This window comes from Saimiri boliviensis, chromosome 12 (genome assembly GCF_048565385.1).
Source record: "Saimiri boliviensis isolate mSaiBol1 chromosome 12, mSaiBol1.pri, whole genome shotgun sequence".
Classification (NCBI taxonomy): domain Eukaryota; kingdom Metazoa; phylum Chordata; class Mammalia; order Primates; family Cebidae; genus Saimiri; species Saimiri boliviensis.
In genome coordinates, this window is record NC_133460.1 from 34,425,382 (window position 1) to 34,441,704 (window position 16,323).

The 16,323-nt window shown below is 46.7% G+C and overlaps 2 protein-coding genes across 9 annotated transcripts in view; one reads left to right on the plus strand and one right to left on the minus strand.

Moving 5' to 3' along the window:
- TNFRSF17 (TNF receptor superfamily member 17) overlaps positions 1-16,323 on the minus strand; it is a 141,419-nt gene that overhangs the window by 74,522 nt on the left and 50,574 nt on the right. Inside the window, exon 1 of one of the 7 annotated variants that reach the window (XM_074382221.1) lies at positions 12,709-13,476. The exons of the other annotated variants lie outside the window; for them this stretch is intronic. The gene's annotated coding sequence lies outside the window, so the exon portion shown is untranslated. Of the gene's footprint in view, positions 1-12,708; positions 13,477-16,323 lie in introns of those variants that run through there. 7 annotated transcript variants of the gene reach the window in all.
- GSPT1 (G1 to S phase transition 1) overlaps positions 13,548-16,323 on the plus strand; it is a 44,290-nt gene continuing 41,514 nt past the window's right edge. Inside the window, exon 1 of one of the 2 annotated variants that reach the window (XM_039477829.2) lies at positions 13,548-14,199. In XM_039477829.2, the coding sequence (XP_039333763.1) occupies positions 13,836-14,199 (364 nt within the window). In that variant the 5' untranslated portion in view covers positions 13,548-13,835. The remainder of the gene's footprint in view (positions 14,200-16,323) is intronic. The other variant, XM_039477828.2, reaches the window with a different exon arrangement.

The following is a 16,323-nucleotide window of genomic DNA, read 5'->3' on the forward strand; positions in this document are numbered from 1 at the left end:
AAAGCCAGAAAATCTAATTATTATGCTCTAACAAAACTAACTAATGCTTCCTTTATCCACAAGTATCTTTGCATCAATTTCTTGTTGCTGGGTTTCACCTCACTGACTTTGGGCTTCTAAAACACATGGGAATACCTATATGCTCTTGGCTTCTTTGGGTCAAATCAAACAGTAGAGCTAAAGTTATCCAAATATATTCAAACTACACAGATCCCTTATAAATTACTAGCATCATAGTAGGGAAAAAGATACAAGAAAAATACAACCTCAAACTCATTATCAAAATTATTGGTGTATAATCCATACAAGCAGAGTAGCTTTCTCGGTCTGCTATATAAAATTACCAGCAAGAAAAAAAAGGGGGGCAAGAATAAGGTTTATGGCTGAAGTGGCTTGGTGTCATAGTTCCCCATTCTTGCATTCTCAGAAAGATCCCATCTGCTAGACTCGCAGAAACTGCAGGGACATTTGAATATTTTTCTTCTTAATGCATCCTAAACTCCCTTAAGCCCAGTGTTCGTTAGTGTCCTTTAAGGCTGTCTAGGACTTCTGCCAAGTAGCATGTATCTGAGTCTTGCCAGCCTTTCTCTCTTCACAGACAGCAATGTTCTTACTCCTCTCCTCCTGTAAGGCAACTCATCTCCGATTTCCCTGAGGATTGCTGCTTCTGTAGACTGCTGATGCAGTGAACCCTCTGGTAGAGGGGAAGGGAATTCAGTACTGGTGTTGAGAGTCAGCTTACTAAGGTTCTTTATCAATGTCTCGGAGAAGTTTTGAGAGGCCCCTGAATCGTCCGGGTAAGTTTCTTTGGTGACCACTTGTGAAGACTTTGGGATGAAAGTCAGATTAAACTTCTGTGTTGTGTCCATTTTTGTCTTGACACAACACTAAGCTTCTCCTCGATCTTTGAAACCCAGCAGAAACTGATGACCAGCAAATTTTAATTGCTACAAGGTAGCCTGGAAAGAAGCTGAAAACAGGAGCTCCAGGGAATGGTGGCAGAACCGACTTAAACTGACTTTTTTTTTTTGAGATAAAGTACTCTGTTGCCCAGGCTGGAGGGCAGTGGCATGATCTTGGCTCACTGCAACCTCTGCCTCCCTGGTTCAAGCGATTCTCCCACCTCAGGGTACAGCATTTCTTTTAGGGAAGATAACGTTCTGGAGATGGATGATGGTGATCATTGCAGAACAATGAATGTGAATGTTCTTTTCTTTTTTGAAACGGAGTCTTACTGTGTTGTCCAGGTTGGAATCCTATGGCTCACTGCAGCCTGGACCTCCCAGGCTCAAGGGATCCTCCCACAAAAAAAAATACAAAAATTAACTGGGCGTGGTGATGTGTGCCTTGCAGTCTCAGTTACTTGGGACACTGAAGTGTGAGGATGGCTTGAGACCAGGAGGCCAGGTTGCAATGAGCCAAAATTATGCCACCTCACTCCACCCTGGGTGACAGAGCCAGACTCTGTCTCAAAGACCAAAAAAAGGCCAGGTGCAGTGGCTCAGGCCTGTAATCCTAACACTCTGGGAGGCTGAGTCAGGTGGATCACTTTGGTCAGGAATTCAAGATCAGTCTGGCCAACATGGTGAAACCCCGTCTCTACTAAAAATACAAAAAATTAGCTGCGTAGTGGCAGTAGCCTGTGATCCCAGCTACTCAGGAGGCTGAGGCAGGAGAATCGCTTGAATCCAGGAAGCAGAGGTTGTAATGAGCCGAGATGGTGCCACTGCACTCCAGCCTAGGCAACAGAGTGAGACTTCACCTCAAAAAAAAAAAAAAAAAAAAAAGGATATTATTAAAAGATAATAATAAATATAGTTTATTAATATACTATAATTGCTGTGATTACATATTTCTATAATATATACATTGTTTAATAGGCTAGCTGTGCATCTTAAAACTACTGAACCTAGTTGAGGGGAGTTTTTCTCTCCCCACCTATAAGATACCTTTCCTGATCAGGGGTCTGTAAGAATGTGCAGGGACCCTGGAAAGTCTTAGGTGTAAAATATGACAAGCGGGGCCGGGTGCGGTGGCTCAAGCCTGTAATCCCAGCACTTTGGGAGGCCGAGGCGGGTGGATCACGAGGTCAAGAGATCGAGACCATCCCGGTCAACATGGTGAAACCCCGTCTCTACTAAAAATACAAAAAGCTAGCTGGGCGTGGTGGCGCGTGCCTGTAATCCCAGCTACTCAGGAGGCTGAGACAGGAGAATTGCCTGAACCCAGGAGGCGGAGGTTGCGGTGAGCCGAGATCGCGCCATTGCACTCCAGCCTGGGTAACAAGAGCGAAACGCCGTCTCAAAAAAAAAAAAAAAAATATGACAAGCGGCCAAGTGCAGTGGCTCATGCCTGTAATCCTAGCACTTTGGGAAGCTGAAGCAGGTGGATTACCTGAGGTCAGGAGTTTCAGACCAGCCTGACCAACATGGTGAAACCCCATTTCTACTAAAAATACAAAATTAGGCTCTGAACTTTGTTTTCTTCCCTTGACAATGGATCTTGACAATCAGGAATTATGATTCCCGGTTTCTGCAGAATAAATCAACTTTTCATCTGAGTCAAATGATGATTATTAGGCTTCCTCCGTGCTCTTGAGTTACGAGTCTTTTACATGCACAAAGTGGATGTACTGGGACAATCATTACAACGAGACAGCTATTTCCAACGCAAATCAACAAGCCCATTTAACCTGGGGATAGCTGCTGCTATTTATATACCTTTCAAGGGCAAAGCTCTGGCCTAGGAAATTGGCAACTCTTAGAGTGGTCCTGGTAGCTTCATTCTACCAGCTGGGGCAAATCCATTTACAGGGAAACCCCGGGGGTAAGCGAGTGTTAATGCCTCCTGGGTTTTAGTCACAGACAGCACCGTGATTTTATTGACTAAGATCTCTTTCTCCAGATGGATGGACTCAGAAAATGAGGCCTGCAAAGTGACGTAAAGGATTGACTCACAGAAGCATCTCTGATTCCTGGAAAAACCAGGACAACTGGTTTTTGCAGCCCTTTATTGAAAAGGCAGTTAACCCACAGGAGCTGGCAAGGAAGTCAGTTCTGGCACATGAACGGGTCAATTGAGTCTCCTTTAAGACAGAGCTCTGGGGCTCAATGTCATTTTGATCATGTTGGCATTACCAAGTTTTAACCACATCGTCATCATCATCATCTGCTATTGATTCAGTCTTTCCTTATCATTTTTCAAAATTTATTTTTGTAGAGATGAAGTCTCCTGCTATGTTGCCCAGGCTAGTTTTGTATTTTTGGTAGAGACAGGGTTTCTCCATGTTGGTCAGGCTGGTCTCCAACTCCCAACCTCAGGTGATCCACCTAACTCGGCCTCCCAAAGTGCTGGGATTACAAGTGTGAGCCACTGCGCCTTGCTCCTTCCTTGCCTTTTTTTTTTTTTTAAATCTCATACATGACAAAGATTTTTTGCTTGGCCAAACTTTAGTCAGGCTTCTGAATCTTCTGCAAAGCCCATCTGTGCACTTTCTTATAAAATCCAGTTTTAGCGAAGAACCCTGCTAAGTCAGTGTAGCAAGAACCCCCCACCCTTGATATCCGATCATCTTCCATATCTGATCATATGCCTCATACTCCACCAACCTCCAGGTAATATCTGGTCACCCTGGCCTGCCTTCTGCAAGAATCCTTTTAGGTGGGCTTAGCCAGAATCCCTCTTATCCGTGATGTTTCCTCTTAGTTGTTTACATTCACTGCCCCCCTCCCTGATCCTTGGATATAAATTCCCATTTGCCCATGCTGTAAAGGCAACATATGGCTGGCTGTGGTGCTCACTCCTGTAATCCCAACCCTTTAGGAGGCTGAGTCAGGAGGATCATTTGAGCCCAGGTGTTTGAGACCAGCCTGGGCAACATAGTGAGACCCACCTCCTACAAAAAAAATTTAAAAATTAAGTGGCTTGAACCTGTAGTCTCAGCTACTCCAGAGGCTGCGGTGGGAGGATCGCCTGAGGTGAAGAGGCTGGGGTTGCAGTGAGCTGTGATCATGCACTACACTCCTGCCTGTGCAACAGAGCAAGAGTTTGTCTCAAACAAAAAAAAAGGCTGGGCGAAGTGGCTTATGCCTGTAATTCTAGCACTTTGGGAGGCCAAGGTGGGTAGATTACTTGAGGTCAGGAGTTCAAGGCCAGCCTGGCCAACATGGTGAAACTCCACTCCTACTAAAAATACAAAAATTAGCCAGACATGCTGGCAGATGCCTGTAATTCCAGCTACTTGGGAGGCTGAGGCAGGAGAATCGCTTGAAACCGGGAGGCGGAGTTTGCAGTGAGCCGAGATTGGGCCATTGCACCCTAGCCTGGGCAACAAGAGCAAAACTCCATCTAAAAAAAAAGGCAATCTTGAGATTCCAGGTACGTTTGTGAGCAATTGTAATTCTTTATACTGTTCTATATTTTTTAAATTCTATTTTTTATTTTATTTTTTTATTTTTATTTATTTATTTTTTTTGAGACGGAGTTTCGCTCTTGTTACCCAGGCTGGAGTGCAATGGCGCGATCTCGGCTCACCGCAACCTCCGCCTCCTGGGTTCAGGCAATTCTCCTGCCTCAGCCTCCTGAGTAGCTGGGATTACAGGCACACGCCACCATGCCCAGCTAATTTTTTGTATTTTTAGTAGAGGCAGGGTTTCACCATGTTGACCATGATGGTCTCGATCTCTTGACCTTGTGATCCACCCGCCTCGGCCTCCCAAAGTGCTGGGATTACAGGCTTGAGCCACCGCGCCCGGCCTATTTTTTATTTTTTAATTTATCTTTTGTAGAGATAGAGTTTTGCTATATTGCTTAGGCTGGTCTTGAACTCCTGGCCTCAAGCATTCCTCCTGCCTCAGTTTCCCAGATTGTTGGGATTACAGGCATGAGCCACCATGTCCAGCCCAAAATTCTTGAAGTTGAAAAAAACTTCCCCTTTCCCACCTCTATTCTTGCCTCAAACAAACTTAATCAAGGAAGATAGAAAAAAATCTTTTGGTAAAGATTTAAGAACCTAGGCTGAAGTCTGAAAGTATAAATAATTTCATATGTGATTTTTTTTTTTTTTTTCAGACAGAGTTTTTCTCTGTCATCCAAGCTGGAGTGCAGTGATATCAACAGGGCTCACTGCAGCCTCAGCCTCCTGGACTCAAGTCATCCTCCCACCTTAGCCTCCTGAGTAGTTGGGACTACAGGCATAAACTGCTGCACCCTGCATTAACTTTTTACTTGGAAACAATTACAGACTCACAAAAAGTTGCAGAAATAGTAGAGAGGCAGGGCACGGTGGCTCACACCTGTAATCCCAGCACTTTGGGAGGCCGAAGTGGGGGAAGACCAAGAGGTTAAGAGATCAAGACCATCCTGGCCAACATGGTAAAACCCTGTCTCTACTAAAAATACAAAAATTATTTGGGCGTGGTGGCGGGCATCTGTATTCCCAGCTACTAGGGAGGCTCATTTGAACCTGGGAGGTAGAGGTTGCAGTGAGCTGAGATCGAGACACGGCACTCCAGCCTGGGCGACAGAGCGAGACTCCATCTCAAGCAAAAAAAAAAAAAATAGTAGGCAAGGCGCAGTGGCTCACGCCTGTAATCCCAGCACTTCGGGAGGCCGAGGCGGATGGATCACGAGGTCAAGAGATCGAGACCATTCTGGTCAACATGGTGAAACCCCGTCTCTACTAAAAATACAAAAATTAGCTGGGCATGGTGGCGCATGCCTGTAGTCCCAGCTACTCGGGAGGCTGAGGCAGGAGAATTGCTTGAACCCAAGAGGCAGAGGTTGTGGTGAGCCGAGATTGCACCATTGCACTCCAGCCTGGGTAACAAGAGCAAAACTCCATCTCAAAAAAAAAAATAGTAAAGAGGTCCCAAGTACCCATCACCTAGCTTTGCCCAACAGTAATATCTACCATAACTATTGTACACTATCAAAATTCAGGAAATTGACATGAAGACAACATACCTATCTAGACTACACACTTTACTGTGATTTCATTTGTTTAACCTTTTGTTTTTGACTTCTTTTTTTTTTTTTTTTTTTTGAGACGGAGTTGCGCTCTTGTTACCCAGGCTGGAGTGCAATGGTGCGATCTCGGCTCACCGCAACCTCCGCCTCCTGGGTTCAGGCAATTCTCCTGCCTCAGCCTCCTGAGTAGCTGGGATTACAGGCACGCGCCACCACGCCCAGCTATTTTTTTGAATTTTTAGTAGAGACGGGGTTTCACCATGTTGACCAGGATGGTCTCGATCTCTCGACCTCGTGATCCACCCGCCTCGGCCTCCCAAAGTGCTGGGATTACAGGCTTGAGCCACTGCGCCCGGCTGTTTTTGACTTCTTTAAGTTACAAAAGCAATTTGCCCATCAATGGATAAACAAATTGTGGTATAATGCATACAATAAACTATTAGCTATTAAAAGGGATGAAGTGGCTGTGAGTGGTGGCTCACGCCTGTAATCCCGGCACTTTGGAGGCCAAGGTGGGCAGATCAATAGATCAGGAGATCCAGACCAGCCTGGCATAGTGCAACCTCATCTCTACCGAAAATACAAAAATTAGCCAGGCATGGCGGCACATGCCTATAGTCCCAGCTACTTGGGAGGCTGAGGGAGGAGAATTGCTTGAACCCAGGAGGCAGAGGTTGTGGTGAGCCCAGATTGTGCTATTCCAGCCTGGGCAAGAGAGCAAGACTCCATTTCAAAAAACAAACAAAAAACACAAAAGGATAAAGTACTGATACCTGCTTCAACATACATGAATCTTGAAAACATTATGCTAAGTGAAAAAAGCCTGCCACAAAAGGTGATGGTGCTATTGTTATATAGTAAGAGATATATATTTGGGCTCTGCCCCCAGTTTGTGGCACAGAAGTTCTAAAACTCTCGAAATTTTCTGAGCCATAGGAGTGCTAGGTGCATCATTTGCTCTAATACTTGGTCTTTGACCCCAGTTCCTGACACGGAGCTCCTAATCCCTTGGCATTTCCAGCAAGAGGAATGTCTTTTGTTCTAATGATGCAACCCTTTGTGTGTGTGTGTGTGTGTGTGTGTGTGTGTGTGTGTGTGTGTGAAGGAGTCTCACTTTTGTCACCCAGGCTAGAGTGCAGTGGCATGATCTCAGCTCACCACAACCTCCACCTCCTGGGTTCAAGCAATTCTCCTGCCTCAGCCTCCTGAGTAGCTGGGATTACAAACATGTGCCATCACACCTAGCTGATTTTTGTATTTTTAGTAAAGACGGGTTTTCACCATGTTGGCTAGGATGGTCTTGAACTCCTGACCTTCGGTGATCTGCCCACCTTGGCCTCCCAAAGTGCTGGGATTACAGGAGTCAGCCACCTCACCCCGCCTAATGATCCAACTCCTGATGGGCTCCTAGAAGATGGCTGGTTACCAGAAAAGCTAAGTCATGACTAGAAGACCCACACACAACCTCTGGGGTGGGCAGAGGGGCTGAAAGTTGAGTTAATCACCAATGGCAGATAATCATGCTACCCAGTGAAGCCTTCATAAAAACCCAGAAGAAGAGAGTTCAGAGAGCTTCTGGGTTGCTGAACACCTGGAGGACCCTGGAGGGTGGCATACCTGGAGAGGGAATGGGAGCTCTGTGCCCCTTCCCACATATCTTGCCCTGTGCATCTCTTCCACACAGCTGTTCATCTGTATCCTTTGTAATATCCTTTATGGGTAAATGTAAGTAAAGTGTTTCCTTGAGTTTTTTTTTTTAGACGGAGTCTTGCTTTGTTGCCCAGGCTAGAGTGAAGTGGAGGGCTCGGCTCATTGCAAACTTCGCCTCCCAGGTTCAAGCAATTCTCCTGCCTCACCTTCCCTAGTAGCTGAGATTACAGATGCATCCCATCACATCCAGCTAATTTGTGTATTTTTTTAGTAGAGATGGGGTTTCACCATGTTAGCCAGGCTGGTCTCCAAATCCTGACCTCAGGCGATTCCACCTCGGCCTCCCCAAGTGTTCAGAATGCAGGTGTGAGCCACTGTGTCCGGTCTGTTTCCGTGAGTTTTGTAAGCCACTCTGGTAAATTACCTGAATCCATGGAGGGAGTCCTGGGAACCCCCAATACATAACCAGTTGGTCAGAAGCACAGGTCATAATTCGGAACCTGTTATTGGCATTGGAAGTGGGGGCAGTCTTGTGGGATTGGCCTCTTAACCTGTGGAGTCTGCCGTAACTCTGGTTAACACCAGAATGGAGTGAAATTATAGGTTATGCTGGCCTGGTGCGGTGGCTCACACCTATAATCCCAGCACTTTGGGAGGCCAAAGTGGGCAGATCACGAGATCTGGAGATCTGTACCATCCTGGCCAACATGATGAAACCCTGTCTCTACTAAAAAACAAAAAATTAGGGTGTAGGGGTACACACCTGTAGTCCCAGCTATTTGGGAGGCTGAGGCAAGGGAATCACCTGTACCCAGGAGGCAGATATTGCAGTGAGCCGAGATCACACCACTGCACTCCAGCCTGGTGACACAGAGAGACTTCGTCTCAGAAAAAAAATAAAAGAGAGAGAGAGAGAGAAAGAAAGAAAGAAATTATAGGGTATCCTGTTGGTGTCTGCTTTAGAATTGGTTGGTGGTGGGTAGAAACTCTCCCACATACGGTGGAGTACAATTGACCCTTGAACAACATGAGTCTGAACTCCAAGGGTCCACTTATACACGGATTTTTTCTTCAATCAAATAAGGATTAAAAAGACAGGATTCTCAGGATGCAAAAACCCAAGCATAGGGTGGGCTGACTTTTCATATACACAGTAGTGATTGTGGGATTTTAGTATGATTGGATGTTGGTATCTGAAGGGCTCCTGGAATGAATCCCCTTCCTCTACCTAGAAAGGACTGTACTCTGTGTTGAGTGGTGACTGGTGCGTAAGAGTAGGAAAAACTCTGTTTTTTCCTAAGTTTTCTAAATTTTTAGTCCTTGGGCACAGAGTGGTGGTTCATGCCTGTAATCCCAGCACTTTGGGAGGCCAAAGTATGTGGATCACTTGAGGTTAGTAGTTCAAGACCAGCCTGGGCAATATGGCAAAACGCTGTCTCTACTAAAAATATAAAAATTACCTGGGTGCAGTGGTGAGCACCCATATGCCCAGCTACTCTGGAGGCTGAGGCAAGAGAATCACTTGAACCTGGGAGGTAGAGGTTGCAGGGAGCCAAGATCATGCCACTACATTCCAGCCTGGGCAACAGAGCAAGACTCCATCTCAAATAAATAAATAAATAAATTGGCCAGGTGCGGTGGCTCACACCTGTAATCCTAGCACTTAGGGAGGCCAAGAAGGGTGGATCACAAGGTCAAGAAATTGAGAACATCCTGGCCAACATGGTGAAATCCCGTCTCTACTAAAAATACAAAAATTAAGTTGGTGTGGTGGTGAATGCCCGTAGTCCCAGCTACTCAGGAGGCTGAGGCAGGAGAATCACTTGAACCTGGGAAGTGGAGGTTGCAGTTAGTGGAGACCACACCACTGCACTTCAGACTGGCAACAGAGAGAGACTCTGTCTCAAAAAAAAAAAAAAAAAAAATTAGTTGGGCATGATGGTAGGCACCTGTAGTCCCAGCTACTTGGGAGGTTGAGGCATGAGAATCACTTGAACCTGGGAGACGGAGGTTGCATGAGCCAAGATCATGCCACTGCACTCTAGCCTGGATGATAGATTGAGATTCTGTCTCAAAAATAAAAATAAAACAAATAAATTATTAGCCCTGTCTCTCAACAGTCCTAAATGAGTATCAAAGGGCAGTATCCTCCCATTTAAACTTATTAAGTACCTTTTATATACTGGGTATATACTAGGCTGTGGAAATATAAAGATTAAGATAAGACCCTTCCCTCAAGTTGCTCAGTCTTAGCACATTGTAACTAGAAGCATTTTTCACTTTTCTGCTGGAACTCTGTCTGGCAGGTCAAAGCTTTTGAAAACCAATGGAATGGATGTTTTCATGAATATCCATAATTATCCTATTCAGAGACAAGGAAATTAATGACATCAACTGCTTTTCTAAGCAGCAGTCTGAGCAGTTTCTGCCTTTGTCCCTAGAAAAACTACCAGGCACAATGAAACTCTGCTAATTGAATTAGAGGTGAAGAACTAACCTATTAGAATGTGATTATTCAGTGCTCTAGGGATGCTACATAAAGGGGAGTAATATTAAAAGACAAAATGCTTAGAGAAGAATGTGTATGTAGTTCATTATTTGAGTTGGCTGATTGTGTTGACATTTTCTTAGGAGTAAGTGGGTGGGGAGTGAAAATCTGGAAAAAAAGTATTTTATTTTGAACACATTGTATTTTTTCTTGTGAACACAAGAAAAGCATTTTATTCTATAGCAATACTGGCCTCGCATAAATGAAGTTCTACTTTTTATATCAGTTAAGTTCTCTGTAAACCTGACAGTCACTTAATACCAACTTTAAAATGGACATTGTTAAGTATGATTCAGTTAGGTCTTCAGATTAACAATGGGCGATAACCAAAACTTCATATTAAGTGAAGGCAAATTTGGCCAGGTGTGGTGGCTCGCACCTGTAATCCGAGCACTTTGGGAGGCTGAGGCAGGTGGATCACTTTTTTTTTTTTTTTTTTTTTGAGACTGAATTTCACTCTTTCACCCAGGCTGGAGTGTAGTGGCCCAATCTAGGCTCCCTGCAAACTCAGTCTCCCTGAAACCTCTGCATCCCAGGTTCAGGCGATTTTCCTGCCTCAGCCTCCCTAGTAGCTGGGCTTACCGGTGCCCACCACCACACCGGGTTAATTTTTGTGTATATATATGTATATATATATATATATATATATATATATATATTTTTTTTTTTGAGATGGAGTTTCGCTCTTTTTACCCAGGCTGGAGTGCAATGGCGCGATCTCGGCTCACCGCAACCTCCGCCTCCTGGGTTCAGGCAATTCTCCTGCCTCAGCCTCCTGAGTAGCTGGGATTACAGACACGAGCCACCATGCCCAGCTAATTTTTTTGTATTTTTAGTAGAGACGGGGTTTCACCATGTTGACCAGGATGATCTCGATCTCTCGACCTCGTGATCCACCCGCCTCGGCCTCCCAAAGTGCTGAGATTACAGGCTTGAGCCACCACGCCCAGCCAATTTTTGTATTTTTAGTAGAGATGGGGTTTCACCATGTTGGCCAGGCTGGTCTCGAACTCCTGACCTCAAGCGATCCTCCTGCCTAAACTCTGCAAAATGCTGGGATTACCAGTACAAGTCACCGTGTCCAGACTATTTTATTTTTATTTCAGTAGGTTTTTGGGAACAGGTGGTGTTTGGTTATGTGAATAAGTTCTTTTGTTTGTTTGTTTGTTTTTGGGACGGAGTTTCGCTCTTGTTACCCAGGCTGGAGTGCAATGGCGCGATCTCGGCTCACCGCAACCTCCACCTCCTGGGTTCAGGCAATTCTCCTGCCTCAGCCTCCTGAGTAGCTGGGATTACAGGCAAGTGCCACCATGCCCAGCTAACTTTTTGTATTTTTAGTAGAGACGGGGTTTCACCATGTTGAGCAGGATTGTCTCGATCTCCTGACCTCGTGATCCACCCGTCTCGGACTCCCAAAGTGCTGGGATTACAGGCTTGAGCCACCGCGCCCGGCCCGTGAATAAGTTCTTTAGGGGTGATTTCTTGAGTTTTGGTGCACCCATCACCCAAGCAGTGTACACTGTACCCAGTGCGTAGTCTTTCATTTTTCACCCCACTCCCTTCCCCTGAGTCCCCAAAGTCCATAATTCCCCTAAGTTTTCAAAGAGTATGGACCACAAACTTAATGAGAAACTTAAAACCAGTCTCCAGGTTTGTTTGTTTGTTTGTTTTTGAGACAGAGTTTTGCTCTTGCTGCCCAGGCTGGAGTGCAATGACACGATCTCGGCTCACTGCAACCTCTGCCTTCTGGGTTCAAGCGATTCTCCTACCTCAGCCTCCCAAGTAGCTGGAATTACAGGAATGTGCCACCACAGCCAGCTAATTTTTGTATTTTTAGTAGAGACGGGGTTTCCCCATGTTGGCAGGTTGGTCTCGAACTCCTGACCTCATGTCATCCATCTGGCTCGGCCTCCTAAAGTGTTGGCATTACAGGCGTAAGCCACTGTGCCCGGCTGGTGTTTCTTTAATCCATAAAGCTTGTTAGTTTAATATTAAATTCAAATTACCGTAGCCTAGAACCCTTTTGAAGATACCTGATAGCTTCATGAGTCACTTATCTCATTAGGCTGAGTTCTCTTTTACAATATCGATGTTTAAAATTAAAATACAGATCTAGATCTACATTTTGTTAAGGTTTTGGTGTTTTTTTTCAAACTGCCCAAGGTCGTTCAGAAGCGTCTTTTCTATGTATGTACTTCCTTTACTCTGTAATTTGTAGTCAGATTAGTTGCGCCCTGTCTAGACTCCTTTCAGAAAAATACTAACAATATGTTTTTCTCTGTCTTGGGCTCCATATGGGTGAATTACAGGAAAACTTAACAGGTACTCAGAGCAACATTTTTTTCCTACTTCATGAAGGACCTAAATGCGAACTCAAGGTATTTATCTTTTGCTTTTGTTATTTTCCCTGGTTTACCTAATTGCAATCTGTAAGTTTAAGATGCAGTCAATGGGAAGTATATGTGGAAATTCTTAAGCAAGTCAGACCTTTAAAAAGGAAACCACTTCACCTACTAGTACGTAAGAAAGGAAGCTGGACTCACCTAAACAATCCTATTAGTTAGGTACAGCCGGATACACCGCGGAATAAGGCAATTCTCCGTTTAATTTTCAAACTCTTTCGCGGGGAGGAGGAAAGGATGGAAAAGTTTGAGTGAAGACTTTAAATGACTAGTCAAACAGTGAGTCATTGAAAGTTTCCAGTTAACAATCCCTTCTGCCTGGGCAGAGCCTGGGCCCCAGCGCTTTATGAGCCACACTGCAGTTTTAAGTTGGAACATCTCACGCTTTTATTGTCTTTTCCACCAAATGATTACATAAAATGAAATCAGTTTTGAAATCTGCACCGGCTTTGAAATGTAGGGCAAAATCTGGTTGGGGTGGGGAGAAAATAAGGTAGGGAGACTGTGAGGCAGAGAACGCAGGAAAGCTGGTGAAAAGAGAGGACAGGAATTTTCAGGAGATGAGTTTTTCTTCCCCACGTTATAGATGCTGTCCGTTTTTGCGCACCTGTGTCCCAACAGGCCGGAATGGACCCCCTCCTTGGGCTAAAAGACTCAGTCTTCAGCCCAGCCCAGAGCTGCACCAACCAGGGCCTGACCCTGCCCCCACCCAGTGACAGGTGGGGCCGCCGAGCGGCCACCAGACGTCAGCCTCCTCGTGTGGCCTGCCGGGAGCTGGAGCCGCTTCCGGTTGCGCCCAGTCCCTGAACTCCGACTCCCGTCGGTCCCCGGGAAAACCGCAGCGGTGTCGCGCGCTCACTGCCGGGACTTGTAGTTCCGCCTCCCGCCGCGCTAAATAGCCGGAAACGGGGGTGGCCAGAGCGAAGAACTACCGAGGCGAAGGTACGGGTGGCGGCGCGGGGTCAATCCGCGCCGGGCGTGGGGTTGGCGGTGAGGCTGTCGGAGGTGGTTGGGTGGGAGGAGATCCGCTCGCACACACGAGGAGGAGGGTTGAGCCGCCGTCGCCGTCGCCGCAGCCTCCGTCGTCGTCGCGAGTGTGGAGTCGGGACTGGAGCTGCCGCCGCGGCGACACCAGGGATCTTGTCTCTAGTCCCCGGCCTTTCTGCTCCGCCGCCTTCCCTCGGTCGGCGCGGCCCACTCCTCCCCGGCCGGGCGCCCCTGCCTCCATTTCCCGCTCTCTGTCCACCACACACACGGCCCCCCCGATCATGGATCCCGGCAGTGGCGGCGGCGGCGGCGGCGGCGGCGGCGGCGGTGGCGGCGGCGGGAGTAGCGGCAGTAGCAGCGACTCGGCCCCCGACTGCTGGGACCAGGCGGACATGGAAGCCCCCGGGCCCGGCCCGTGCGGCGGCGGCGGCGGCGGCTCCCTGGCGGCGGCGGCCGAGGCCCAGCGGGAGCAGCTCAGCGCGGCCTTCAGCCGGCAACTCAACGTCAACGCCAAGCCCTTCGTGCCCAACGTCCATGCCGCCGAGTTCGTGCCGTCCTTCCTGCGGGGCCCGGCAGCGCCGCCACCCACAGCTGGCGCCGCCGCCAACAACCACGGAGCCGGCAGCGGCGTAGGAGGGCCTGCAGGTAAAGGCCCGGGACGCGGGGCAGCCCCGGGACCCGGGAGGTAGCCGGGCCGGACGCCGGAGCCCACATGGGGAGGGGTGCGGCCCGAGGGCGCGCGGCCCTGGGACTCGACCGGCACGTGGGGCGCTGACAGTGGCGCCGGCCGCCTGGGTGGGGCGCCCCAAGCCCTGGAGCCGGCCTGCGCTGGGCGGCACGGCGGTGGCCAAGCAGGGAGCTGGCAGCGGGCAAACGCGACTGAAGACCCGGACCTGACTGCTGCCCCGCTGCCCCCCTGCCCTGCTCTGGGGTCCGCAGTTACCCCGTTGAGATGAGAACCGTATGGGACAGAGTGGGGGCCGCGGCGGATCAGTGCTACGAGGCGCAGAAGTGAGGACAGGACATATGGAGCCAAGAGTCAGTCGGGTGGGCGTTTAGAGATCCTAGGAGTTGTGGAGGACAAATGCCCGAGTTTTCCATTCACCTTAGACCCAGCGGAGATAGCGTCTCTTGCTGCAGTTTCTACTATAGAAACTGTAATTAGGTTTTAAATTATCCATGGCCCCGAACCGTCCGGAAGGAATCCCAAGATGCACTGCAGCCTTGTGATCGGGCAGAAACTTGGCTATCAATACCAAGATCTGTTTTACCCTCAGCCTTGTGTACGCTTCTAAAGTTTACAAAGTGCCGCAAGGTTAGGATTCCTCACTTAATGTGTGATAGGAGACTATATTGATTTGTGTCTTTTTATAGTGAGGCTTAGACTTTTGTCCTTTGTCAGCGACATGTTTCGAGAATTTTCATTGCTGTAAAATCGTTGACCTTATTCAGATTGCTTGAAATAACTCCCTGTGTTTCTGTGTCAGTAATCCAGTCTGTTTGTTCAGACACTTGCGCATTTGTTATAATTTAATAGTTGTCACGTGTCTTTCTGATTAGTTAGTAGACACACATTCTGTGATTTTGAGTCCAGTTTGGTTTTCAAACATCTTCCAGTACTTAGGGGCTGCTGAAGTGGTAGATTGCAGGTGCTGACGTTGTGGGACTGTCAAATGAGTGAACTTAAGTATTCTCATAATGGTGCTTATTTTGTGGTAAATAGCATGCTTTTAGGTATACTGATTTTGTAGGAATGTCCAAAGTATTTTCTTCCTAATGGTGCTTATTTTAGGAACTATCAGTATTTCCTTAAAGAGACAATGAAAAAAAGAAGAAAAAAAAGGCTGAATGTCCTTTCATCATTTAGCCAGGACACTGGTGGGCTGTATCATGACTTCCAGCACATTTTAAGAGGGAGCATACTGTTGATATCTCTCTTTAAAGTTCTGTATTGTGGTATTTCTTAGGTAAGTGGACATTGTAAGAGTACTCTAGGAGTTTGGTTTCTAGAGAAACTTTTGTCGCCGTTTGCTCTTTTGAGGTAAAAGGATAGAGTTTGGAGAAACAGTCTTACGACATATGTATGTCAACAGTGGATTTGGTGGTTTTATTGACTATGGCGTTTCTTTTATTTGTGTGGGTGGTTGATGTTTTCCTTTTGAGGAGATTGAGCTCATTCAGGGTGGTATGGCTGTAGTCGGTGTTTTCCTTTTAAATACGGAAGCTTAGCTTGTAATTCTTGACTTACATCAAACCATTTTGACTGTCTAATCTAGTTCACTTATCAGCTCCTAAAAGTGCCCATGTCTCTACCTTATCTTACAGATTCCGTTTATCCAGCCATTTTCTTTCTGGCTCTTCTTTCGGTGGAGCCACCAGCACCACTCTGACTAGACTTAGGACTCCACTTACAGCCTGTCCAGCTAGTCATCCAGGGGTAACCATCCTTGGTCTAGAATGTTCACTGTTGAGTGACTAGGTATTACCTCTCATGCAGGTTTTTCTCTTCCTGATAGTTGCTAATTTGTAGTTACATTAATCTTTTTTTTTTTTTTTTTTTTTTTTTTTTTTTGACACTGCTAGAAGTTGGAGGTATGAAAACCTGTAGGGAAGTAGCTGTCAGAAAATCCCTACATTATGGTCAGCTTTTTTGTTTTTAATCAAAAAACTGTTTTGGTGTTACTGACTTTACCAATTGCTTCTACCAAAATGCCAGCTAATGTTTTTAAAAATTATATGTAGGATGGGAAAGAACTAATTTTCTTTCTT